This window comes from Oncorhynchus nerka, linkage group LG15, assembly GCF_034236695.1.
Source record: "Oncorhynchus nerka isolate Pitt River linkage group LG15, Oner_Uvic_2.0, whole genome shotgun sequence".
Lineage (NCBI taxonomy): Eukaryota > Metazoa > Chordata > Actinopteri > Salmoniformes > Salmonidae > Oncorhynchus > Oncorhynchus nerka.
The window spans coordinates 65,569,258-65,597,176 of NC_088410.1; the positions used below are offsets into that span (position 1 = coordinate 65,569,258).

At 43.4% G+C, this 27,919-nt stretch overlaps 1 protein-coding gene across 3 annotated transcripts; it reads right to left on the minus strand.

Annotated features, from left to right (window-relative positions):
* Window positions 1–27,768, minus strand: fancd2 (FA complementation group D2). Of its 3 annotated transcripts, none has more exons than XM_029683241.2 (44): window positions 27,564–27,768; window positions 26,045–26,114; window positions 25,769–25,906; window positions 25,605–25,672; window positions 24,815–24,921; window positions 24,590–24,650; window positions 24,424–24,476; window positions 24,226–24,304; window positions 23,978–24,102; window positions 23,767–23,854; window positions 22,830–22,934; window positions 22,531–22,631; window positions 22,265–22,376; window positions 22,144–22,179; window positions 21,875–22,021; window positions 14,605–14,739; window positions 14,322–14,453; window positions 14,076–14,183; window positions 13,745–13,854; window positions 13,536–13,590; window positions 13,260–13,379; window positions 12,991–13,064; window positions 12,613–12,762; window positions 12,346–12,446; window positions 11,641–11,756; window positions 11,372–11,480; window positions 11,113–11,214; window positions 10,908–11,002; window positions 10,635–10,793; window positions 10,214–10,330; window positions 10,004–10,132; window positions 9,804–9,922; window positions 6,526–6,636; window positions 6,288–6,418; window positions 6,021–6,120; window positions 5,361–5,483; window positions 5,143–5,236; window positions 4,889–4,960; window positions 4,176–4,214; window positions 3,995–4,069; window positions 3,159–3,233; window positions 2,854–3,000; window positions 1,892–1,981; window positions 1–880 (listed from the first exon to the last, which is right to left on the minus strand). In XM_029683241.2, exons 2-44 carry the CDS (start codon window positions 26,109–26,111, stop codon window positions 791–793), a joined length of 4,365 nt encoding a protein of 1,454 aa, XP_029539101.1. In that variant the 5' UTR covers window positions 26,112–26,114; window positions 27,564–27,768; the 3' UTR covers window positions 1–790. The 3 variants fall into 3 exon arrangements, with proteins under 3 accessions (XP_029539101.1, XP_029539102.1, XP_064857877.1); XM_029683242.2 differs by lacking the exon at window positions 27,564–27,768 and adding an exon at window positions 27,450–27,468; XM_065001805.1 differs by lacking the exon at window positions 27,564–27,768 and adding an exon at window positions 26,241–26,259.
* Between the last annotated feature and the right edge of the window lie 151 nt (window positions 27,769–27,919).

Sequence of the window (27,919 nt, forward strand, 5' to 3'; positions counted from 1 at the left end):
AACAAGACTAACTTGTTTATTATTTGTATTGGAATGATACAGTAAATCACACTGTATCAGTTGATCCATCATCCAGGGACCCAGTTCATAAACAAAATGTTAGCATTTTTGACAGAAAAAAAGTAGATATACTAACGCGCTCTCATGTTTACAAAAATTGAGGTGATTCGATTAAGATGTCCAGAGCACACAGGTAGGCTTAGTTAGTACAGGGTGAAAAATGTATCAGATATATATTGGAACCTGCTGCCCCCCGGCATGAAAAAGCAAAAAACTAAAGTAATGTATATTAAGCACGCAGAGTAATGAGTAGGATTCTTTTTCCCATCCAAAAGTGATTGCTTTTGATAAAAACGCTTTATCTGCCTTCCCAATGAAGATCAGTTTGACAATTCAAACATATATGCAACTTAATATTAGGAAGTTGTCCATAATGTTTTTTACACTCAGTGTATCTTAAAAGGTCAATCAAACTTCACTCAACAGCTTTCTGCAACATCAGAATTTTATTACATTATCTCAGTCTCAAACCTTAGTGTCTGCATTAGTTCAGCACTCCCTAATGCGGTTTGCAGCATTTATAACATTCACTAACATAGTGACCCCTCCTTCCCCAGTAATCCCCTAATTGTCTATTTTCTCAATGGCAGCAAGGCACTAGGAATCCCCTCTTTGTCCTCCCTGACCTATTCCTATCTGAGGGGGCAAAGGGATATGGGTTATGCAAGGTTAGAGTCTGTTGACACCAAAAATGCAGGTCACAGAGATGACAGTATTCCCCCACGTTGTCCTAATCATCGGAGTCATCTGTGATTTCATCATCGTCCCCCTCTGCCTTCCGGTTGCCTTTCTTCTTCCCATCGGAGTCGCTTTCCTGGGCCTGAAAGAAACAGTAGAAATTCTAAATCTCTGGTGATTCTGTCACAGCAGGGCATTGGGCTGGAAAACATCTCCCTTTGCAAGCAGGGATGTACCTCTGTGAGAAACACACAGAGCAGTGTTTTAAAGGGTTACTGTACAACAGTGTTTCCCAAATCGGGTCCTACCCCTAAAAGCACACGTTATTGTTGTAGCCTTGTACTAGCACACCTGATTCAACTGGTCTACGAATCAATGAGTTGAGTTTGTCTGGGGCTAAAAAAATTATAATTTAAAAATATATATATACACATATTTTTTTTTAAGTGTTGGGGGTACTCGAGGACTGGACTTGGGAAACACTGCTGTACCGAAAATCTCCCAACTAACAGCAGGACTCAGTGCTCCTGAACATGCCTCACTGTTGTTTCCTAGATCTTGCCAGTAATTCATTAACCAGGAACAGAAACAGTACAACTTATCTTAACAGCCCAGTGTTCCACACACAGCTGCCCATTTCCCCATCAGCTGCCTGTAAAACCTCAATGTTACATAAAGATGCATAGTCACTTTACTCCTACCTACATGTACAAATTACCTTGACTAACCTGTACCCCTGCACATTGACTCAGTACCTGTACCCCCTGTATATAGCCAAGTTATTGTTATTTTATTGTGTTACTTTTTACTTTCTTTTATTTAGTAAATATTTCCTTAACTCCATTTCTTAAACTGCATTGTTGGTTAAGGGTTTGTAAGCAAGCATTTCAAGGTAAGGTCTACCAACACCTGTTGTATTAGGCGCATGTGACAAATAAAATTTGATTTGAGGATCCTATACAAATCTACCTGTTCTTGGGATTGCAATAGACAGAAAGCTTGCAGAAAATTAAAGGTTAAAAAACAGCTTGTCTCTTTTTTTAATGTGAATTTAGAACATTGTGTTTCAATCAAAGATGTAGCAAAGATAAATGTAATTGCTAAAATAATTTAACTCAATACAGTAGCTTTAAAAGTCAATTATGACCAGTACCTCATCCTCTGACTGCTCCTGAGGAAGCGGGGAGCCTGCCTCCTCCTCTTCATCACTCCCCTGTGAGCGCTGAGAGAGGATCTCTTCACCCTGCAACACAAAGGAACACGGCAAAATGTGAAGAATAGCATTAGATGAGCTATAAAACAGTACATTTTTCTCTCTCTATATGTGTAATTGCAGGAAATTAGCTTAAAAACTGCTAAATTCTATTACTCATGACAAAATGTATAGAATAACATAAAACTGTACATTTCTCTCTGCCCCAAGGCAAAACGTAGGTGCTGCCTCTACTCCACTCAGCCTATAGACAGCCAGTCTATTCCCACCCCTTCCCCACTAATTTCAATCAGAGGGTGGGGGTTGGCTACCAGCCCCGCCTGAAATATGATTGGCCACCCTTGGGACCCCCTATTCTCATTGGGTCAGAGCACTGTCCATCTAGCTCAGATTGAAGAAGAAAAGATGGTACGTTCATTCTGGTTTTCCACATGGTCTGGAATAATTTTGGGGCTGCTCAAGTTTAACAAGATGAAAACGCCGCTGGCACTGACCCTGGACCGCTGGCAAGCTAAAAACGAACGCACCAAAACAGTACCAAGTCGTCTGCGCTTCTGTCATTAGAAGGAAAACTTTCAGAATGACAGAGTGGATGCTGACAGAATACGGTCTGGAACCACTCGGGAGTCTTTGTCCATGGTATTTTCACATTCAATTACTATATTTAAACATAAGGTAGGCAACTATAATAAAACTCACTCTTCATATTTTGTGTCTTAATAGTACCCTTGAAATAACTTAATTAATAATCCGTTCACTGTTTTAAAGGGTAAAAAAAAATATTACAAGGGAGGACCCCCGTCTACAATTTGTCCCCCCCCCCAATATCTACACCACAATTTCACCCTTGACACACACGATGAGACCCCTCTCAGTGCAGCAGCAAGTGGCCCATCCAGTACCTTGAGGTCTCTGTTCTTGAGGTTACCCAGCCAGAAGGCCTCCTGACAGTGGTTGAGGGTGAGCATGGCCTTCACTCTGTACACAAACTGCTCCAGGCTCTTCTTCAGGGCTGGCACGTGGTTGGTCAAGATGGTGTCCTGGCGGATCTGGGAAACAACACCACAGGTAGCCACACACAAATAGTATGACAAAACATGCCTTTTCATGTCACACACATCCTCATAATCAAGACTTCACACATACATATATATATATATAGGTTTCTGTGGCGAGGACAGGAGCAGTGTTGGAGGCTGAGTTGTACCTTGGAGTGTCCACACATGTGGTGGAGCTGCCTGGTGCTGAGCTGGAAGGTCTTCAGCAGGCTCTGGACATCCTCCTGAGACAGAGCGGACACACACAAACAGTCACACCAAATTACACTGAACAACCGCAGGACTGACTATTTTAAAGTTGTAGATTTATTGTGTTGATGGATTTCTGTTGTATTATGTATTTATTAGGGCTCTGCTACCCGACCCGAGCCCGACATTATGCGTTGGGGTTAGGGCCTGTTTTCTTCATCAATAACGAGGGTAGGGACTCGGGTATCACTAAATTGATCAAACTTTTTGAAGCTGAGCCATTTACTCGTGCTCTGTGCTCTGCTGCGTAGTACAATCATACCTGACTAAGATTATAACATGGTGTCATAAAATAACACAAGAGATTATTTCACAGAAAATAATGTTCCTTGAGTTGATCTCATGTCTCTTCATTGAGCAGATTCCCAAATGGAGCCGCTGCTATGGTTACTCACAGATTCAGAGCCGCCATGAGCTGAGCACGTGCAGAGTGAACAGCGGGTAGGGAGCGAGTGACAGAGGAACAGCCAATGGATTTACTGATGGAGGAAGTTATTTCTGATTTTGTGCCGGGCCTTTAATTTGGCAAAAGCAATCAGGCCTGGGTAGGGTAGGACCTGAACGACACGGGCATAGGCGTGCCTCGGGATTGAAATTCATGCCCGTGCAGGGCTCTAGTATTTATGACTATTATAAATTGAGTCAAATAATTCAACATGAGCTACTATTGACACCATGTAATGTTTGAAATAAACCATTCTCTCTAGTATTTTTCCCTCAGTCTTTTGGCTTATACCTTGTGCTTTTTAAAACTGAAATCCAACAATGGCATCCCCAGCTTCAGGAAAGACTCCAGGAAAAGACGGCCATACTAGCAACAATAACAACATAAAAAGCCAATTAATATAATGTCATTAGTTATGGAATGTGTCTGACAATATGGCAGGCAGAGAAAATGCCAATGTGCTGAGACTCACCTTCAGGCACACATTGAGCACTGGTCTGTTGTCAAACACCTGACGAGGGAAGATGAAGGGGACACAATAGATTACACACATTACATATAGCTTCTCAACACCCAAACCCAGTCAGCCAATTCACATGCACACAGCCCTGCACACGCGTACACACACTCCCCTGCACATGTACACGCTGGGCATGGAGCCAGCAGAGCATGACAGATGTCTTAATCTCCCTCCATCCAGAGTGCGTGTTGGAGAGGCATAAAACATGAGGAAACAGGGGAACAGGGGAAAACATCTCGACATGCTTGCCATTTAGGGCCGGGACAATACCAGTCCTGCGATACTCGTTAGTATCTTGGCAAGGAAACAAAACACAGAGCAGATTTAGGAAAACAGCCCTAATGTTGGACACAAACATTATGTTGTCACATCCAGAGTCACATTTATTTATTGTCCAAGCTGTAGCACACAATATTTTACATACAGCAGGACCAAAGTTTGGTCTGCTTCGTGTTTTCATTTTTGTCATGGAAAAAAAAAATATTCCAATACTGGTATCGTCTCGGCCCTATTGTCGTTTAGTGTGGGCATAGTCATCTAAACGCTTTCCAGCCATGCATCTTCCAAAGTGAATTGAACAATCATAACACATATTAGATACATCATGTGTTTGAATAAGTCTTAACCCATTCATGACTAGCTCCCAGTGTAAACATACTCAGTACCTTAACCAGGTTGACCAGGATGTGGAAGTCTCTGACAGCCAGGTTCCATGTCAGCAGCTTCTCACTCATCACCTGGACACAGCAAAGGGTTAATAATGTCCCTTTAAAATCACACACAAAATACTTGCTGAATGTATGCAGTCCCACACAAGTGTATCATAGTCACTGCACGATGGCTACTAGCACCGCCTTGCTCCACTGGCAGTTCCTCTGTTTTTGTCTGTGACTGTGCGTCATGTTGGGTAACTGTGTACCTCAGTGTTGTCACTGTTTCTGCCAGGGGGAATCTTCCTCACAGCCTTCTCCAGCACTCCCATCATCCCCTTATAGAACACCAGGAACGTCAGCCTAGAGAGAGAGGGACAAGAGAGAGAGAGAGAAAAAAGAGGGGAACAAAGGCAAACAGGGCACTCGTATGTAGAGGTCAGGAGAGATAGTGGGTAGTAGTACACACATATGTACCAGCATCTACCTGTTGAGAGTGGGCCAAGTTCTAGAGCTGCCATCTTTGGCTGAGTTGAGGAGCTCAGGGATGCCCTCTCCAGCTATCTCCTCCACCGCCTTCAGAACATCATCAGTGTGCTCCAGGTAAATACTACAGAGAAGGAGAGTGTAGAGGAGAGGAGGGAACTCAAACATCATGAACACCATGGATATTATCTTTCACCTTAAAGCTATTGGGAGCATGGCAATCACAATAGCAGTAGAAGAGCTGCAATAAATGAGGTTACAAGGCTGTCGGGACTCCCCTATAGAGTAAATGACCCTTTCCAGTGTTTGCAGTATACTGACATGCCATGGCCACCTTAAAGGGATACTTAAAGGGATGTATCTACTTCCCCAGAGTGAGAAACCAGTGGATACCAGCTTTATGACTTGGTGTCCAGTACTAAAGGAAGTTAAGAGGTAGTTTTGTAAGCCAATGTTAACTAGCGCAATCACGAAATCAGTTAGCAATTGTGCTAGCGCTAGTTAGCAACTTCCACTCAATTGCACGCAGACATAAAAATGGCATCCACGAGTTAATCTGACTCTGGGGAAGTAAATAAAGGCCCTCATTGCCAAATCCACAACGTATCCCTTTAATTTATTAATCTGCTCTACATGATCAGTGAATCCTTGTGAGACACACCTGAGGAGAGTTTGGAGAGTCTCGTTGTGTTTGGGTCCTTTCTCTCTGTCTCCGCTGGTAGTCACCCACTCCTGGCACAGGAACCGCCGGGCTAGGGTTGCTAGAGGGAGAGACCGTTCTATGCTGAACTGATCCTCATTGAAAATGACACTTTTCAGAACATCAATAAATCTTCAGAATTCGCTGGATTGTCATAGAATTGATCCTGATAAAGTCAATTTCACTGTTGCATCAATCATATAGAAATAGATGGAGTGTGTGTCTCACCAGTCTGCTCCCTGTATGTAGCCTGGTGCCCTCCTCTATCAGCCACAGTGCTAAGCAGCTGGGAGAGACAGAGAGCTATGCTGAGGCTAGGAACCGTGCTATGGAAGTTCAGCAGGTACTCAAAGCTGTGTCTGAAGACCAGAGATAGGGAGAACAGTTATACCATACTGTGCACACACACACACACACACACACCCCCAGAGCTGTCTGATCTGACAGGGAATGTTTCTCCACTCACTTTATGAGCTGGTCCATGGTCAGTTCAGGCCCTCCCTCCTTCAAGCGGTCAGCCAACACTCCCAGAGTCTTCTTCAGCAGGCCACGGTGCTCTGGCTGGGAGAAACCAGACCTGACAAACAGAGACTAGTGTGATTCACACGAACTACTGATACAACTGACAGGACCATAGGCTACAGCGACCAGATCCATAGAGAAGGAAAAACCTGTCCTGGAGAGACAGTGTGTGCAGGTGTTGTTGCAGCCCACTAACACACCGGATTCCCAAATGTTGAATCAGGCAAAGTACATTCGGAAAGTATTCAGACTCCTACACTTTATCCATATTTTGTTACTTTACAGCCTTATTCTAAAATGGATTTAAAAAATGTTAAATCCTCAATCTACACAATAAAATTCAAGAAAATGATGTCATGACTTTGGAAGCTTCTGATAGGCTAATTGACATCATTTGAGTGAATTGGGGGTGTACCTGTGGATGTATTTCAAGGCCTACCTCCAAACTCAGTGCATCTTTGCTTGACATCATGGGAAAATCAAAAGAAATCAGCCAAGACCTCAGAAAATAAAATTGCAGACCTCCACAAGTCTGTTTCATCCTTGGGAGCAATTTCCAAACGCATGAAGGTACCACGTTCATCTGTACAAACAATAGTACGCAAGTATAGACACCGTGGGACCATGCAGCCGTCATACCGCTCAGGAAGGAGATGTGTTCTGTCTCCTAGAGATGAAACGTACTTTGGTGCGAAAAGTGCAAATCAATCTCAGAACAACAGCAAAGGACCTTGTGAAGATGCTGGAGAAAATCAGTACAAAAGTATCTATATCCACAGTAAAACGAGTCCTATATCGAAATAACCTGAAAGGCCGCTCAGAAAGGAAGAAGCCATTGCTCCAAAACCACCATAAAAAAACCAGACTACGGTTTGCAACTGAACATGGGGACAAAGAGAGTACCTTTTGGAGAAATGTCCTCTGGTCTGATGAAACAAAAATACACATTTTTGGCCATAATGACCATCGTTATGTTTGGAGGAAGATGGGGGAGGCTTGCAAGCCGAAGATCACCATCCCAACCGTGAAGCACAGGGGTGGCAACATGTTGTGAGAGTGCTTTGCTGCAGGAGGGACTGGTGCACTCCACAAAATAGATGGCATCATGATGGAGGAAAATGATGTGGATATATTGAGGCAACATCTCAACACATCAGTCAGGAAGTTAAAGCTTGGTCACAAATGGGTCTTCCAAATGGACAATGACCCCAACCATACTTCCAAAGTTGTGGCAAAATGGCTTAAGGACAACAAAGTCACGGTATTAGAGTGGCCATCACAAAGCACTGACCTCTAGCCTATAGAAAATGTGTGGGTAGAACTGAAAGTGTGCGAGCAAAGAGCCCTACAAACCTGACTCAGTTACACCAGCTTTGTTAGGAGGAATGGGACAAAATTCACCCAACTTATTGTGGGAAACTTGTGGAAGGCTACCGGAAACATTTGACCCAAGTTAAACAATTTAAAGATAAAGCTACCAAATACTAATTGAGTGTATGTAAACTTCTGACACACTGGGAATGTCCACTGGGAATGTGATGAAAGAAAAGTTGAAATGAATAATTCTCTCTACTATTATTCTGACATTCCACATTCTTAAAATAAAGTGGTGATCCTAACTGACCTAGGACAGGGAATTTTTGCTAGGATTAAATGTCAGGAATTGAGAAAACAGAGTTTAAATGCACTTGGCTTAGGTGTAAGTAAACTTCTGACTTCAACGGTACATAAATATTCCAAGCCTTTTCCTATGATACTCGAAATTGAGCTCAGGTGCATCCTGTTTCCATTGATCATCCTTGAGATGTTTCTACAACTTGATTGGAGTCCACCTGTGGTAAATTCAATTGATTGGACATGATTTGGAAAGGCACACACCTGTCTATGATAAGGTCCCACAGTTGACAGTGCATGTCAGAGCAAAAACCAAGCCATGAGGTCGAAGGAATTGTCCATAGAACTCCGAAACAGGATTGTGTTGAGGCACAGATCTGGGGAAGGGTACCAAAAAATGTCTGCAGCATTGAAGGTCCCAAAAGAACACAGTGGCCTCCAACATTCGTAAATGGAAGAAGTTTGGAACCACCAAGACTCTTCCTAGAGCCGGCCGCCCAGCCAAACTGAACAATTGGGGGAGAAGGGCCTTAGTCAGGTGACTAAGAACTCGATGGTCACTCTGACAGAGCTCCAGAGTTCCTTTGTGGAGATGGGAGAACCTTCCAGAAGGACAACCATCTTGCAGCACTCCACCACTCATGCCTTTATGGTAGTGGCCAGATGGAAGCCACTCCTCAGTAAAAGTGGCATGACAGCCCAGTTGGATTTTGCCAAAAGGCACCTAAAGGACTCTCAGACCATGAGAAACAAGATTTCCTGGTCTGATGAAACCAAGATTGAACTCTTTGTCCTGAATGACAAACGTTATGTCTGGAGGAAACCTGGCACCATCCCTACGGTGAAGCAGCATCATGCTGTAGGGATGTTAGGAGACTAGTCAGGATCAAGGGAAAGATGAATGGAGAAAAGTACAGAGAGATCCTTGATGAAAACCTGTTCCAGAGCGCTCAGGAACTGACTGGGGCGAAGGTTCACCTAACAGGACAACGACCCTAAGCACACAGCCAAGACAATGCAGGAGTGGCTTCAGGACAAGTCTCTGAATGTCCTTGAGTGGCCCAGCCAGAGCCCGGACTTGAACCCGATCGAACATCTCTGGAGAGCCCTGAAAATAGCTGTGCAGCGATGCTCCCCATCCAACCTGACAGAGCTTGAGAGGATCTGCAGAGAAGAATGGGAGAAACTCCCCAAATACAGGTATGCCAAGCTTGTAGCGTCATACCCAAGAAGACGCAAGGCTGTAATCTCTGCCAAAGATGCTTCAACAAAGTACAACAGAGTAAAGGGTCTGAATACTTGTGATCAGTTTTTTCTTAATGAATCTTTAAAAAAATGTTTTTGCTTTGTCATTATGGGGTATTGTTTGTAGATTGATAAGGGAAAACTATTTAATCAATGTTGGAATAATGCTTTAACGTAACAAAATGTTTAAAAAGTGAATAGTTCTTTCCGAATGCACAAATGGAGCAAAACAACACCAACCTCTCCGGGACCACAGTTGCCAAACCCTGAGTAATTGTCATTTTGTTGAAGGTGAGGCCCTGTGATGATACTGTCCTGAAAGGCAGGAGTGTGCAGGTGGTGTTGTGTCGAGGTGTGACTGACCAGCTGAAGGTGGTGTGTAGAACCTGTAGGAGGAGCTGGTAGGCTGAGGACAGCAGTTGATGCTCTCTCACATCCAGGCCTGAGGCGTCCACCACCCCCTGGTTCTCAGACAGAAGAGTCTGCACACAGCAGGAAAGTGTCACAAAGAGGGACACTACAAACAATGAGCTAAATGTGTGCCAGGCAAAATACATTTATACCTGGAAGTGATTGTGGCAGTTCTCCAGGTGGGTGCAGAGGGTGGGCAGCAGCTGGACACAGCAGGCAGCGATGTCCTTAGGGCTCTTCTGCTGCAGGTGGGAGAAGCCCACGCTCTTGTCTGTTTTTCCCTGCAGCCAGGAGACAATGTGGAAAATGAAAGAGAAGCTTATGTTATGACTCACACAGTGTAGTGTGTGTGTGTGTCCTACCTTGAAGAATGGGACTCTCTTGGCAGGGGCAGCAGTCAGACTGAACTCCAGTTTGCGCCACATATCCTCCAGCAGGAAGACTAACTCTGCTGGGCCCAGCTGCACCTCCTCACGCACCTGCACAGGACCACAGCATCTCTTTACAGCACACAGAGACATTGGAGGGATTCTAACTAGTGTCGCTGGCTTTATTTGAATGTGTATGAGACACCTATTGGGTACACAGTTGGGACCAATTTGGTGTTAACGGAGTCAAGTCAGAGAAAATTGCCTAACACCTTTATTATCATTGTTCAATTCAGTCAATTAATTTCCATTAAACTCATTAAATTGGCATGGTGTTCAAATGGAATTAGAGCCCAACCCTGATGGTGTACGGTGTGTGTGATGTGTCCAGGCTCTGGGCTGGGTGGTGTCCTACCTTACTGTGAAGCTCACTGTCCAGCAGAGAGCGGGAGAGCAGGCCACACTGCAGCACACTGAGCACCTCCATGTCCAGCTCTCTGAAGAAGTGCCGGTAGGAAACCAGACTGACCCCAGGCCTAGTGGCCTCCTGAACCTTCTCCTTCTCTGCATCGTCCTGCAGGGGTAGAAGGAACACCAAAAAATATAATTGAATTCCCTAGTAAAGAGAGTTCTGTAAGAGTCACATAATGTGACGTAGGTGAGAGGTCAGAGGTCTGTGTGTGTTCACCTGCTGGGTCTCCTCTGCCTCCGTGCCCTCCTCCAGCTGAGAGCTGTCTGCTGACGGGTTCTTAGCAGGGGCTTTCCTCTTCTTACCAGCACCCTCTGCAAGACAACCACCACAATAAGTGTTGAATCTCATCTCAGGAAAAAGAAGAAAATAATGATATTTTCCCTGGTCAGTATACAGAGTTGTCCCTTTTAGATTTGCTTACCTTTCTTTCCCTTCTTTGGAGCAGCAGAGGAGCTAGACACTGGAGCTCCCTCTGTACTCTCCCCATCAAAGTTGGCTAGAGGAGGGGCATAGCCAGGGGTTGCTGAAACAAAAAAAGCAGGAACGGTCGAATTAATGGAAACAAAAAAGCAGGGATTGTCAAATAAACAGACCATGGAATTTTCACATTTTCTAAAGTGTGTAAGATTGAAACATTATGATCAGAAAAGTGTTGATAAAACACGTGTGCAGTATAGTACCTGCCAAAGTCCTCTCCAATAGAGTCTGGAGGTAGGTGATGTTCTGAAGACGAGTCACCACCTTCATCTTCATCTCAGGGTCTTTCTGACTGCAGAATGCATTCACAACCTGTACACACACACACACACTCTCTCTCTCTAAAGGTCTGTGCGCAAAAATAAACTCACATTGGCATATACAACACAAAGAAATCATACGGACTCCACACCAAATATATGTATCTCGCTATAGACCAGAATTCTCTTGTCTAAGACAGATCTGTGGTAACCTCTCTAAACCAGTTGATGGTCTGGAATAGCAGGCCACAGAGGAACTCTCTCTCAGGCTTGGACAGGCTCTCTGACTTCTCCACCACATCCATGTCAGTCAAGATCAGAGGGCAGCCTGCAAACAGACACCCACACACACAGACTCCCCTTAGAACCGCAAGAACCAGAGCAGATCTCATACACTCCCAGCAGGCCGTGTCGAAACTGCCATGTAGCCATACATGATCTACAGTGCCTGAAGTGTTCTCACGTTCAAAAGTACTTGTACATACAGAAAAAAAGAGGAGTATGAGAAGCACTGCTAAGGCACACAATAGTCGAATTTTGATAAACAGAAGGTGCTCTTTGGTAAAAGGGCTAAATTGGTTATCAAAAAGAAAGGAGGACCCAAGGCACTCTTCATATAATTAATTAAAATGCCTTTATTCGTATGGCATGTTCAATGGAAATGAAGTTTAAAAAACTTTGTTTCCATTGAACATAAAACTTTAACATGCCATACAAATAAAGGCATTTTATTTAATTATATGAAGAGTGCCTTGGGTCCTCCTTTCTTTTTGATAACCAATTTAGCCCTTTTACCAAAGAGCACCTTCTGTTTATCAAAATGTGACTATTGAGTACTTGGACATAGTTCAGTAGACTTTTTGGCCCAGTGAGAACCAGTTCATGCGTGTCTCTGCTCCATCAGGATTCCTCCTCACCCAGTAGGGCATCGATCTCCTCCAGGTCTCCCTGGTGCTGCTGCTCCTCACACAGCCTGAGCAGCCGGAAGAACGGAGACAGGCACAGAGGAGACACTCGCCTACAGAACCACACATAAGAGAGAAATACACTGTTAAGATGCTCCACTTCAAAACATTCAATAACACTATTGCTTTATCCATATCACATCATGATTCAACTCTGTATGGACATTCTGCATTGTTTTACATTAGATAATCAAAATTGTAGCCAATGTAGTGTCTGACCTCTGGGTCTTGTTGTTCCCAGTCTGGCTCCACAGCTCCCCCTTGTGTTGGAGGTCATCAGACAGTAGTTGCAGCAGGTTGATAGCAATGCCTCCCTGACTCTCTTCATCATCCAGGTTGTACATCATACAGGCGGGGAAGGGGAAGGACCTAGGACATACAAGGGGAGGAAGAGAAGAAGGTAGGTTATTACTGGGACCCGGTTACATGGTCAGGGAAACTGCCTACATAACACACTATTTACAAAATACACATTGATGAGTTTCTTGAAATGTCAAGACATCATAAGTACAGTTCTGTAATGACTTTCTGCCAGCCGTATATAGTTGACCTATATTACCTCCACACCCAGTCCCTGGGCAGTAGTGCACCACTCACCCAGTTATATCTGGTCCCAGATCCACCACAAAGTCTTCCTGGAAGTCCTCCAGCACACTCTTCCCTATCCAGGCCTGCGTGAACACACCAGACGCACAGTGGCAGGGTTAATTGCTACCCTTTTAAATATGGCAGTGTCCCAGAGTTGCCATAACATCTACAATAAAAAGGGTCCATTTGGTTTATAAAAAAGGTGAAGTATCGTCGAAAGAGGACCATAAAAGAGCTATAAAGTGTGTCTTGGGGGTTTATGTGAGAGGCAGACAGACCTGCACCAGAGGGTCCAGAGTGCAGGTGAGGACCAGGTTGGCTAGTTCATCATAGTAGAGAGCAGCAGCTTCAGGAGAGCTTTCACTGCACGACCGTACCAGCTCCAGCAGGGCCGTCACCTACACAGATAGGTCAGCACACACTTATGCATATAGAGTAGCACACACCATCCACTTACAGGCATTCTCCCAGCACCAGGAAAGGAAAACTCTTAAGAGTGCATCAGCCCTTCACTCAGACTGTACATAGACAGTGGTCCTGCCTATACCACTCACCTGTCTGTATGTCTCCTTGGGCAATGTGCCACCTTGAGAATCCTCCACTTTGGGCCTAGAGAGAGAAGACTCAGAATTTACTAAATGGATACTGAGGCACAATAAGTCTCCCCACTAAGTGGAAAAATGAGAGGCATCGTTTCCACCAGGAGCTAACAGGATTGAGTCTGGTAAGTGCAGAGTGGATGTGAGAGGGCAGCAGTTTCTACCTGCTGGCCCCCATGCTGCCCACCACCATGACAGCACCGATGATGCCAATGCGCTTGTACTTGGGCACGGTGCTGGAGAGCTGCTTACGGACCACTATGTGCATGTCATCCTGAGAACAGAGACAGAGGAAGCAGATGTGGATATGTGGCATAATGAATGACACAGGGAGAAAGATACAAGCAATACAAGGAATAATGTACAGATAAAAACATGGCACCACATTACCTACCATCTCTGTGGTGTGGTTGTTTCACAGCACTGTCTTCGGTGTTGCTCCCATAGAAATTAAATAGGCCTATATATCCTTGATTGACCCACAGTGACCCTCACCTGGATGTGTGTGCCCTGCTGCTGCTGTCCGAAGGCCAGGCCACTGAGCAGGTGGAAGAGCCTGCGGATCTGCTGGGGAGTCAGGTTCTCCATGTAGTCCAGGATACCCTTCAGACACACACACACACACACACACACACCAGGGAGAGGTTAGTAACACCGACCCTGCTCTCAGTCAAATACAGAAGATAGATAGATGGCTTGTGATCCATTGGAAACATGTCATGGGGACAGTTGAATCCTCACCTTGACAAAGACAGCGTAGAGGGCCATCTCAGAGGGTTTCTCTGTCACCAGGCCACAAAGCAGCTCCAGAGCCACGTCCACCTCACCACCCACGCCACTGCAAACATGGGTCACCAGGGAGCCCACCACCTCCTAATAGAAAACAATAGAAATAACCATACTCCTGTACACTCACACAGAGAACAAGAACTGAAAACGCTTGACAATGGAAATGAGTACAAGTGAAGCATATTTTAGCCAGCACACATGCATAAAGACATCATTTCTACACACACGCACAGACCTGCTGGCAGTAGGAGTCAAAGGCAGTGAATGAGAGTCTGTACATGTGTCCACCGAAGGGCACCACACAAGGGTCAGGGGAACGCAGCAGACTCTGGGCCAGGGCCAAGATGGAGGGAAAGTAACCTCTCATCACCTAAACACACACAGCATTAGCACCACATTAACACCTCAGTCACACAGCTCATCTTTACCTCATACTACTTATTTTCTCAAATCGGCTTCCCTTTCCTCAGCCCCAGTTCCATCCCTCAGCTATATACCATAGGACATTCACTCACTGCTCTAGAATGTAGTAAATATGGGTCACTTCAAGAGAGCGCTACTAAATGAATGTCTAAACTGAGTTGTTTTCTTTGCCCCATGTCATTATGAATCACATACAATTATTAATGGATTCTCTACAATATTAGAACTTTAAAAACGCCCACATTAGTAGAAATCCACTTTTTCGAGCTGAAAGAGCTTACCCATGATGTTACACAATGATTTAAGTCAATAAATCATTGTTTTAGACAAAGTATCATATATTTGGGCTTGAAGAGACAAATCCGAAATGCCCACTTTGTGCAAATCTGTGTAAATGCGGTGTCTTTTCTTTGATGACAAATTACTTATTTTCAGCCTTATTTTGTTTCAGGCCTGGGTTTTATTTGAATGTTACCATCCACCGGCATGGCATTGTTTATACATCAGAAACCAATGCAATGCTATTCCTCTTTGTGACTGAGATGAGCCAAATAGCCTTGTGTCCACCTGAGCCATGGAGCAAATAAAAACAGGAGATTATCATAATCCATTGGATAATTATTCAAATTCCACTTTTTATTTTATTATTCTGTATATATATATATATATATATATATATATATGCATGTTTGTATATATATTATACAGTGCCTTCGGAAAGTACTCAGACCCCTCGACTTTTTCCAAAAATGTTTACATTCAATTTTATTTAAAATACTAATTTTCCCTCAATCTACACACAATTATCCACAATGACAAAGCAAAATCAGGTGTTTGGAAATGTTTTCAAATTTATACATACATGACTGAAATATCACATTTACATAAGCATTCTGACCCTTTACACTTTGTTGAAGCACCTTTGGCAGAGATTATAGTCTCGATTCTTCCTTGGTTTGACACTACAAGCTTGGCACACCTGTATTTGGGGAGTATCTCCCATTCTTCTCAGCAGATCCTCTCAAGCTCTGTCAGGTTGGATGGGGAGCGTCACTGCACAGCTATTTTCTGGTCTTTCCAGAGATGTTCAAGGCTCTGGCTGGGCCACTCAAGGACATTCAGAGACTTGTCTCAAAGTCACTTGTTGTTCTGTTGGAAGGTGAACCTTAGTCTCAGTCTGAGCACTCTGGAGCAGGTTTCCATCAAGTATCTCTCTGTACGTTTCTCCGTTCATCTTTCCCTCGATCCTGTCCCTACCTCTGAAAAACATCCCCACAGCATGATGGTGCCACCACCATGCTTCACCGTAGGGATGGTGCTAGGTTTCCTCCAGACATAACGATTGTCATTCAGGACAAAGAGTTAAATCTTGGTTTCTTCAAACCAGAGAATCATGTTTTTCAATCGTCTGAGAGTCTTTAGGTGCCTTTTACTGAGAAGTGGCTTCGTCTGACCACTCTACCATAATGGCCTGATTGACAACCATCCCTGCAGCACTCCACCAGAGTGGTATGTCAGAGTGACCATTAGGTTCTTGGTCACCTCCCTGACCAAGGCCCTTCTCCACTGATTACTCAGTTTGGCCGGGCGGCCGGCTCTAGGAAGAGTCTTGGTGGTTCCAAACTTCTTTCATTTAAGAATAATGGAAGCCACTGTGTTCTTGGGAACCTTCAACGCCGCAGACAGTTTTTGGTACTCTTCCCCAGATCTGTGCCTCAACACAATCCTGTCTCGGCGCTCAACGGAAATTCCTTCGATCTCATGGCTTTGTTAATGCACTGTCAACTGTGGGACCTTATATAGACAGGTGTGTGCCTTTTCAAATCACGTCCAATCAATTGAGTTTACGACAGGTGGACTCCAATCAAGTTGTAGAAACATCAAGGATGATCAATGGAAACAGGATACACCAGAGCTCAATTTCTAGTCTCAAACCAAAGGGTCTGAACACTTATGTAAATAAGATGTTTACTTTTAATAAATGTGCAAACATTTCTAAAAACCTGTTTTCACTTTGTCATTGTGGGGTATTGTGTGTAAATTAATGAGGAAAAAATGTATTTAATCAAATTTTTGAAAAAGGCTGAAACATAACAAAATGTGAAAAAGGTCAAGGGGTCTGACAACTTCCTGAATACGCTATCTCTGACCATTTTATAAATGGTATAATTGCATCACATGATAGCATTTTGCAAACCAGCTCCCCCCAAGACAGATGGTTTTGACTCCACTGCTTTGATTGGTTTAGCGTTAGCTAGAAACCACAAGTGTCTATCCAGATAATGAAAAAGCATCCGCAAAATAAAACTCAAGGAATTTATAGTTAGATGCAATTTGCAGGGTGCATGACCATGAGCAAAGTCATTCTAGCCTATAAGTACACTTTCCCCTTTGAGAACCATGAGCACGGGCTAACTTGGTTTTGCTGTACTGAAGCCTGCCAGCAGCCTAACGTTACCTACTAAAGGTTGCACCGTGTCCATTACAATGTAGAAAAAAGCATACCAGCCATCTTTTAAAAGTTAACCATATTAACGGAACTTAATCTTATTCTTTCTAACTATTTATTCCGCAGATTCGCGGTCGCAATTTATGAAAGATGCCAAAACTTTGGCGATAACAATAGATGGTGAAGTCAAAGATAGGCCAGTGGTTTCCATCAGAGATAAGGGGTGTGCAACTATAGTTTAGTACAACATCAGATGTCAACAGACAAAGAAGTGCAAAGCTATTTTGCTAGCAGCCACAAGTAAATTAGCTCACAATGAAAAAGCAAGATATTTTTTTGCAAAAAACCAATGCATGGCCATCATTTTTCTGTGTATAATAGACAGAATGTAGTCAGCGACATTTCCTAATGTTTGTTTGAAGTTCATCTCGCATTTGAACTTTCTATCAGACAAAAACTACACCACAGAGAAGTAGCCTACACATCAGTCAGAGCGCTGTCTGGTGATGCAATGAAGAGAGCAAATACACTCCATGACTAAAAGTATGTGGACAACTAACTGCTCGTCGAACATCATTCCAAAATCCTGGTAATTAATATGGAGTTGGTACCCCCTTTGCTGCTACATCAGCCTCTACTCTTCTGGGAAGGCTTTCCACTAGATGTTGGAACATTGCTGTGGGGATTTGCTTCCATTCAGCCACAAGAGCATTAGTGAGCTCGGGCACTGATGTTGGACGATAAGCCTGGCTCGCAGTCGGCGTTCCAATTCATCACAAAGGTGTTCGATTGGGTTGAGGTCAGGGCTCTGTGCAGGCCCTTCAAGTTCTTCCACACTGATCGACAAACCATTTCTGTATGGACCTTGCTTTGTGCATGGGGGAATTCTCATGCTGAAACAGGAAAGGGCCTTCCTGTGGCCACAAAGTTGGAAGCATAGAATCATCTAGAATGTCATTGTATGCTGTTGCATAAAGATTTCCCTTCGCTGGAACTAAGGGGCCTAACCCGACTCATGAAAAACAGCCCCAGACCATTATTCTGTCTCCATCAAACTTTACAGCTGGCACTATGCATTAGGGCAAGTAGCGTTCTCCTTGCATCCGCCAAACCAAGATTAGTCCATCAGACTGCAAGATGGTGAAGTTTTGAGTCATCATTCCAGAGATTGCGTTTCCACTGCTCCAGAGTCCAATGGCGGTGAGCTTTACACCACTCCAGCCGATGCTTGGCATTGCCCATGGTGATATTAGGCTTGTGTGCGGCTGCTCGGAAGTGGAAAATAATTTCATGAAGCTCCCGACGAACAGTGCTTGTGCTGACGTTGCTTCCAGAGGCAGTTTGGAACTCTGTAGTGAGTGCTGCAACTGAGAACAGAAGACTTTTACGCGCAATGAGCATCAGCACTCGGCGGTCCCGTTCTGTGAGCTCGTGTGGCCTACCACTTCGCAGCTGAGCAGCTGTCACTCCTAGACGTTTCCAATTCACAATAACAGCACTTACGGTTGACGAGGGCAGCTCTATCAGGGCACAAATTTGACGAACTGACTTGTTGGAAAGGTGGCATCCTATGACAGTGCAACGTTGAAAGTGACTGAGATCTTCAGAAAAGCCATTCTACTGTCAATGTTTGTCTATGGAGATTGCATGGCGGTGTGCTCGATTTTATAAGCCTGTCAGCGACGGGTATGGCTGAAATAGCCAAATCCACTAATTTGAAGGGGTGTCCACATACACTACCATTTGGGGTTCACTTAGAAATGTCCTTGTTCGTGTGTCAAGTACATTAGTGTCTAGTTTGAGAAACAGACGCCTCACAAGTCCTCAACTGGCAGCTTCATTAAATAGTACCCGCAAAGCACCAGTCAATGTCAACAGTGAAGAGGCGACTCCGGGATGCTGGCCTTCTAGGCAGAGTTCCTCTGTCCAGTGTCTGTGTTCTTTTGCTCATCTTAATCTTTTATTTTAATTGGCCAGTCTGAGATATGGCCTTTTCTTTGCAACTCTGGGATGCTGGCCTTCTAGGCAGAGTCGCCTCTTCACTGTTGACGTTGAGACTGGTGTTTTGCGGGTACTATTTAATGAAGCTGCAAGTTGAAGACTTGTGAGGCATATGTTCCTCAAACTAGACACTAATGTACTTGTCCTCTTGCTCAGTTGTGCACCGGGGCCTACCACTCCTCTTTCTATTCTGTTTAGAACCAGTTTGCGCTATTCTGTGAAGGGAGTAGTACACAGCATTGTATGAGATCTTCAGCTTCTTGGCAATTTCTCACAATTTCTCAGCTTCTAGCCTTCATTGCTCAGAACAAGAATAGGACTGACGAGTTTCAGAAGAAAGTGCTTTGTTTCTGGCCATTTTGAGCCTGTAATTGAACCCACAAACGCTGACGCTCCAGATACTCAACTACTCTAAAGGCCAGTTTTATTGCTTCTTTAATCAGAACAACAATTTTCAACTGTGCTAACATAGTTGCAAACGGGTTTTCTAATGATCAATTAGCCTTTTAAAATTATAAACTTGGATTAGCTAACACAACGTGTCATTGTAACATAGGAGTGATGGTTGCTGATAACGGGCCTCTGTACGCCTATGTAGATGGCTGATTTTATATAGACTGTTTCCAGCTACAAGAGTCATTTACAACATTAACAATGTCGACACTGTATTTCTGATCAATTTGATGTTATTTTAATGGACAAAAAAAAGTGCTTTTCTTTCAAAAACAAGGACATTTCTAAGTCACCCCAACTTTTCAATGGTAGTGCATATACAGTTGAAGTCGGAAGTTTACATGCACTTAGGTTGGAGTCATAAAACTTGTTTTTCAACCACTTCACAAATTTCTTGTTAACAAACTATAGTTTTAGCAAGTCGGTAAGGACATCTACTTTGTGCATGACAAGTAATTTCTCCAACAATTGTTTACAGATTATTTCACTGTATCACAATTCCAGTGGGTCAGAAGTTTACATACACTAAGTTGACTGTGCCTTTAAATAGCTTGGAAATTCCTGAAAATTATGTCATGGCTTTAGAAGCTTCTGATACTGACATCATTTGAGTCAATGAGTACCTGTGGATGTATTTCAAGGCCTACCTTCAAACTCAGTGCCTTTTTGCTTGACATCATGGGAAAATCAATAGAAACCAGCCAAGACCTCAGAAAATAATTGTAGACCTCCACAAGTCTGGTTCATCCTTGGGAGCAATTTCCAAACGCCTGAAGGTACCACGTTCATCTGTACAAACAATAGTATGCAAGTATAAACACCATGGGACCACGCAGCCGTCATACCGCTCAGGAAGGTGATGCATTCTGTCTCCTAGAGATGAACGTACTTTGGCGCGAAAAGTGCAAATCAATCCCAGAACAACAGCAAAGGACCTTGTGAAGATGCTGGAGGAAACGGGTGCAAAAGTATCTAAATCCACAGTAAAACGAGTCCTATATCGACATAACCTGAAAGACCGCTCAGCAAGGAAGAAGCCACTGCTCCAAAACCGCCATAAAAAGTCACGGTTTGCAACTGCACATGGGGACAAAGGTCGTACTGTCTGGAGAAATGTCCTCTGGTCTGATGAAACAAAAACAGAACTGTTTGGCCATAATGACCATCGTTATGTTTGGAGGAAAAAGGGTGAGGCTTGCAAGCCGAAGAATACCATCCCAACCGTGAAGCACAGGGGTGGCAGCATCATGTTGTGGGGGTGTTTTGCTACAGGAGGGACTGGTGCACTTCACAAAATAGATGGCATCATGAGGAAGGACAATTATGTGGATATATTGAAGCAAAGTCAGGAAGTTAAAGCATGGTCGCAAATGGGTCTTCCAAATGGATAATGACCCCAAGCATACTTCCAAAGTTGTGGCAAAATGACTTAAGGACAACAATGTCAAGGTATTAGAGTGGCCATCACAAAGCCCTGACCTCAATCCCATAGAAAATGTGTGAGCAGAACTGAAAAAGCGTGTGTGAGCTGGGAGGCCTACAAACCTGACTCGGTTACACCAGCTCCGTCAGGAGGAATGGGCCAAAATTCACCCAACTTATTGTGGGAAGCTTGTGGAAGGCTACCTGAAATGTTTGACCCAAGTTAAACAATTTAAAGTCAATGTTACCAAATACTAATTGAGTGTATGTAAACTTCTGACCCACTGGGAATGTGATGAAGGAAATAAAAGCTGAAATAAATAATTCTCTACTATTATTCAGACATTTTACATTATTAAAATAAAGTGGTGATCCTAACAGACCTGAGACAGAGAATTTGTACTAGGGTTAAATGTCAGGAATTGTGAAAAACTGAGTTTAAATGAATTTGGCTAAGGTGCATGTAAACTTCCGACTTCAACTGTAGATCATTAGAATACAAAGCAAAAATTGGGCCTAAGAGATATATCTATTTGGCCCAATTTTTGTTTTGTATTCCACGGATTTCATTTATAGACAAAGCCCACGTCATCACACACAAACCTGCAGCCACTAGCTTGTCAGTTGATGTTCAAAGTTAGCACCGTTCTGCCCTCGGACAGAGTTCTATTTAGCAGCGACAATAGGGACAAGAATGGGGCTAAGGACAAGCTTCACTTAGAGACAGACAGGACTACTGTAAACAGGACCTTCCCACCTGTGCATAGCCCCTGAACGTTTTCTGTAGCAGAGCCTCCTGGATTTGTCCCGCTCTCACTTTGACCTTCAGCACCCTCTCAGCTCCACGCCGGCTGTGGTTGGCATTGGTGGAGTGCAGGATGAACAGCACCAGCAGGTCAATGACCTGACCGACAGACACACAAATACACACGTGCACACAGGATCAACGAGTCATCTGCCAAGTACCAGCCCGTATGAAATTGTAGGAATAGAGAGGAGAATCCGAGAAAGATGTGTCCGACTTACCTTGTGATCCTCTGCTGTGTCGACATTCTCTATAGCCTGCAGAACAACACAGGGAGAGTTACATGGTGAAATAGTAACTGGCTGTTGATATAACACCTGTAGAGTTTCCTATTCTCCCTACCTTAAGCCAGGCCTCAGAGGTGGTCTTCTGGAAGCGCACTGCAGACTTAATGCCATCCAACACCAAGGCAACACTGTCCTGGCTGCTGCTGGATGCTGAGGTGTTGGAGGACCTGATGGAAAAATGTGACCAGAAACAGCCTTGCCATTTAGAATAACTGTAAATATAAAATCCCACTAAAGGTAGTGCTATGTGGATTCATAACAGTATGCAATGGTGCTCTGCAGAGATTAGGAGGGTATTGGTGTTGGTGCAAAATGTCTCACTCGGTTGTCCCCTTGCTCTTCATGCGGCTCTGAGAAGCCTGCAGCACCGGAGGGAGAACACACAGCTCCAACTCCAGCTTCTTACGCAGGTCACACACCACCTGATACCCCACAGAGAACACGGCACCACTCAGTGAGACCAATACACATCATCATCACTGCAGATTGTAGTCTGTAATGGGGAAACATTTTGTGTGGTGGTAATATAGAAACTTTGAGGCACTTTTTCATTTGTTCTTGTTATTAGAAAGAGAAGTGCAAGACTACATGCAAGGACAGCACTGTGTGTAACCTCTGACCTCTAGGGCGTCTGAGGAAGAGATGGAGTGTAGGATGAACTTCACCACCACAGGCAGGTCCTCCAGCTGGACAGCAGACAGGGTGGCCATGACAGACACACGTACCTGACACACAGGACCACAGACGTTTTAGGACAAAATGTACATTATGGGGTGTGCAATATTGTCTGTATTGTTTTAATGTATTGATTTTTGGTACAACTTTGTGGTAAAGGAGCACATTGTCGATGCAAAACAAATGTGTGTGTAAATAGAAAATTACTGTCTCATCTAAGTAAGGACCATAGTTACTCATAAGACAGCTATTAGTCAACAAGCCACTTGATGAAATTTCCTCAGGATAACTGTAGGTACATAGGACATCAGTCAATAGCATAATTGTTACACGGACAAATGATGTCAGTGTAATGAGTGAAATTGGCACGCCCTGACCATAGAGAGCCATTGTTTCTCTATGGTGAAGTGGGTCAGGGCGTGACTGGGGGTGATCTAGTTTGTTTATTTCTATGTGGTGTTCTAGTTTGTTTTCTATGTTGGTGATTTGTATGATTCCCAATTTGGGGCAGCTTGTAATCATTGTCTCTAATTAGTAGCGGTTTTTCCCACTTGTGTTTATGGGATATTGTGTTTTGAGTTAGTGCACGTAGAAACTCTGTCGTCACGGTTCGTTGTTAGTTTATTGTTTATTTGTTTTTGTCTTTGCTTAGTTTCACTTCCTAATAAATAATGTGGAACTAAGCAGCCGCTGCGCCTAACGAACGTAACAGAAATACACCTTTGCATAAATAAGCCCTGAGCTGTGAACACATCATGAATAATTGAACAGATCCAACACAGTGTAATTCTACTCTTATTGACTCCCCAATGAGAGCTTTAGCCAGAAACAACAATAAATGGACTATAGACTATGAGTGTGTTTGTGTGTGTGTAGGGCTACCTCAGCCAACAGAGTGGAGCTCAGATTCAGGCTTGAGAAGGCATCCAGGATTGGCACAGTCAGCTGAGTGTTTTCCTGGAGTAAGGCGCTAAAGAAGAAAGGAGAGAGAGAGAATGGGGGTAGATACAGCAGATGTTCACATCACTGGGACTATCTTATCATGACATCACATATTACCACACAAGACTGCCTCTAACAGGGCTCCACCCACTTTAGCTCCCTGGCAATGTCACTGTGCTGGGAGTCCTCCAGGATCTCTGGCAGACTGGTGATGATGTCACACTGTATCTCAACCGACGCCACAGAAACCAGCTGCATCAGCTTACCTGCTAACTCCTATAGCGACAGGGTACAATTAGGTCAGAAGGAAGTCAGTCAAGTCCTGCTACTTAGTGGGAATATACAGGTGGAATAAGTGTAGACAATAGGTTAGATCTGCTGTCATAGTAATATGAGTACCTTGCTGTCTATAATTCTGTCCAACCACTTGAGCTGGTTGACAATAACACGAGGGATATTGAGACCATCCTCTCCGGCACTACAGGGAATAGAAAGGCAAATGTAAAGGGTCATTTGGTTAGAGTACAAGAAAATCTATATAGTCAACTTGTATGTGTAAGGCTACAAACAAAATGTTTGTTTTTTTAAAGCACTTACCCATCAAACATGAACTCGGGAAGCTTCTCAAACAAAGTGTTGATTACCAAAACCTAGAACAAAAAGAAAAGAACATGTGGGTTTCAAAGTTCATACCAAGGAAAGACCTCACAGTTCAGACACTACTCAGGCCAGTGTGTTTTTGCATAGAGAGAGGCTGTCATACCTGCAGCATCTCGATCCCCAGCAGCATGCGCAGCAGACTTTCCTGAAATGAGCTGACAGAGCTGGACCACAGACAGGACACAAAGTGACACAATCATAACGACATTTATGTTTCCATGAAACAATTACAAAATGTTATACCGACACTAAGCAAAGGTTTATTAGAATTTGGTGGCCCCCACAGAGAGCCAGGTACCATGGTATCCTTAGGGCTGTGTGGGATTACCTTGAGTCCCCATCGGCCAGGCGTGGTACACAGGGGAGGAGGCAGTTCCTGAACCTCTCAGGATCCTCAATGTGAGACTCCAGTCCTGTGATGAACTCCTGCACAATCTGTTGGCCATCAAGGTTAGAAAATTAGGCACGCTTTATAGCCTTTACAATTTTTATTGTGGACTGTCCACTCTCGGCTCTAACATTAAGATTCAAAAATTCCAAACAGTCCCTACAAGTCAGATTTCTGAATAAACTTCATTTGGACATACTACCTCTTGTCCTCTGATTTCATCCTTCTCCCAGTGAAAATAGGAGTCAAAATACCCACAGGAAAGTATTATTAAACCAACTTCAAAATGCGGGTCTCAGTTTGTGGTTATCACAGTCTGTTTGCTCATCATCTAAGGCACACGCACAAAACGGAAGTACAAGCACACGATGCATGCCAACTAACCAAAGTCTTGCAGGTGTCTACATGGTTTTGAGCACGTACCAGGTGATCGAAATCTCAACGACAGTAACAGTGTTTTGAAAAGTTGGGTTAGTAATGGTTTCTTGTGGATATTTCTTCTCCATTTTCTACCCGAATAAGGACCAACCACACAAACAACCAATAGAGTACGTTCAAATGAAATGTTATTCAACATTCTGGATCGTCAAGCTCATGAAGGGGCATGTTCCAAACAAAAGTATGGCATTAAACTCACTGTGTAACCATGGTGGTATCACAGCCTGATTTATTAGGCAACACGTTTTACAGAATGTACAACACCAAAGAGTATTTGAAACATTATACTCACACTGGGGTATCTAGGACTCTTTTTCAGACGTTGCTGCAGTCTCTTTTGGAAAACCACTTGGTCCACAGCTTACAAAGCAATACAATTATGCATTATCCAACAATTGCCAGTTTAAAACAATAGTCAGTCAATATGCTGATGATGTTGGTGTGTGTCTTGCTTACTAATCTCATTGGATGTACTGCCCTGTCTCAAGATAACACCAGCCTCGTGCAGAAATTGGCCAAATACTGAGTCAATACTGGTGTCCTCCTGAGCCGTGGTCTTGGACTGATGGCCAGTGGTCCTACTCTTCTTGGACTCTGAATGAAGGAGGGGAAAGAGCACTAATGAACTGACAGACAGTACATGTAGCGAGCTAGTTTGTGCATTGTACTCATGACATGAGACAGGTCAAAAACAAACACAGTCTGGTGGTTTGGTTTGTTTGGGAGCCTTACTTGACACATCTGGTGGTGCAGCACTTTCGCTTTTGTCCACAGAGGAGCGTCTCTTCTTTCGCATCATCCTCTGTAAAAATGTTACCACAGATAGAACAATGAGAAATATATTTCACCCGATGCATACATGTGAAGCATCTGCTTGGCGTTTCCCGAAGCCCACTAGCTGTGGAAGAAGTAACGAATGTTTCAATACCGTATTCTGTTCCCAAAACTAGAATTTGATATGAACAGAGTGGACTACGTTTTTTTTAGACTTTACCCTTTGAAAAAAAGGTTTTTAAAAAATTGTGTTGTTTAGGAGAGAAAACGTGAATTTAGTTAATGCGCACTTCACATTGGAGGTGTTGCCTAATGGAAATATGCAGATGTATGCTAGAACGAGCCAATAGGATCTTGCTAGCTCGTTGTTGGCTCTGCCCACCTCCTTGTTTGTTATGCCCACTATGACTCATTTGTTCCAATTGGAAAAGAAAGGTTGAGGTCTATCATGGCATTGTATGCATGTAAGAAAACTGTGGCAAGACATCAGTAGGTTTATAATTGAACGCATTTATGAAGATTTTACACTATTGTGGAGAGATGTACTGTTTGGATTCTTTACATACAATAGAAATAAGCGGAATCATTTTTATGTAATTTCTTATTCTTTTGGCCAAATTTCATATACACAAATGTAAATTTACAAACAGAAAACCACATTTTCGTACCCTACAAAAATAAATTGAACTGTATTTTAAGACGGTTAAATGCTCTACTAACAAAAAAGCTGTTTTGTAAGTATATGCATGTCCCTTAAGGTCCTTGTGTAATTGTAATGTGATATTGTACCCCCTAACTCGATTGTCTATTGTTTGTAATATATGTATGCTTGTGTTCCCTCATGTGCTTTATGTATTGATTTGATTTTTTTTTAAATAAAATAATAATAATAATAAAAATAATAAAAAAAGGTTGAGGTCTATCTTGGTTTAGTTTTTTTTTATTTTATCGTTGACGTTACTGTATCAGACAAGGCGGGTTCACGTCAAAGGGCGTGTAGCTTGCTAAACTGTTCAGACACGGGCTAAAAGCCACTTGATGATGACATGACGCTGAAATTCATGGTTAGCAGGCCATTTTACAGCCTGCAATGTTACTAGCGCAAGTTGCCCTCGAGGGCTTCCCGAGCGGCGCTACGGTCTGAGGCCCTGCATCTCAGTGTTAATTAAGAGGAGTCACTAAAGACTCTGGTTCGATTCCAAGGTGTGTCACAACGCACAATTTGCCATGTGTCGTCCGGGTAGACCTTCATTGTCAATTAGAATGTATTCTTAACTGACTTGCCTAGTTAAAAATGTTCAATAAAAATAAGTAGCTAACATTGTTAGGTTGAGAAATTGGCTAGGTGACTACTGCTACTTACGTTAACTGTCTAACTTGAAATATTGTTCGAGTGGATTGTCACGGAAGCGTGGCCTACATCAAGTACTTTATTTTACTCACTTAGCTAGGAAGAATAGCAAAGAATGAAACTTACTGTACGAACTGGTGAACGAAACTGTTGTCAAAGTACAGGACAGATTCCCGCGCGTGTTTTGCATTGAGGGATCTTCTAGAAAGTCTAGACAGTGGCGATAGCAAAATCTGTGAAACACATGGCTGGGACTGGATTTAGACACACAGGAAGTGTCATTATTTGTATTGTCTTAAATTATTCACGAACATTGTTATTTGTTCTGGATAAGACATGCTTATGCCATTTTAATTATACCACATTATCCCCCCAAAATGTAGACTTTCCCTAAAATGTTCAGGAAGTACCTCCCATTTCCCTGTTGAGTACACTGGGCGGTACTGATTCATTACGCCGATTCTGTTGCAAAACGTTTCTAA

Bases quoted from the DNA above. Each gene is read 5' to 3' on its own strand.
- fancd2 (XM_029683241.2), bottom strand. From the start codon at position 26,111: ATGATGCGAAAGAAGAGACGCTCCTCTGTGGACAAAAGCGAAAGTGCT. The intron at 24,651-24,814 runs GTAATCCCACAC...TCTGTGGTCCAG, and splicing joins CTGGCCGATGGGGACTCAAG to CTCTGTCAGCTCATTTCAGG. The intron at 13,380-13,535 runs GTGAGTGGTATA...CTATCTGTGTAG, and splicing joins CCAAGGAGACATACAGACAG to GTGACGGCCCTGCTGGAGCT.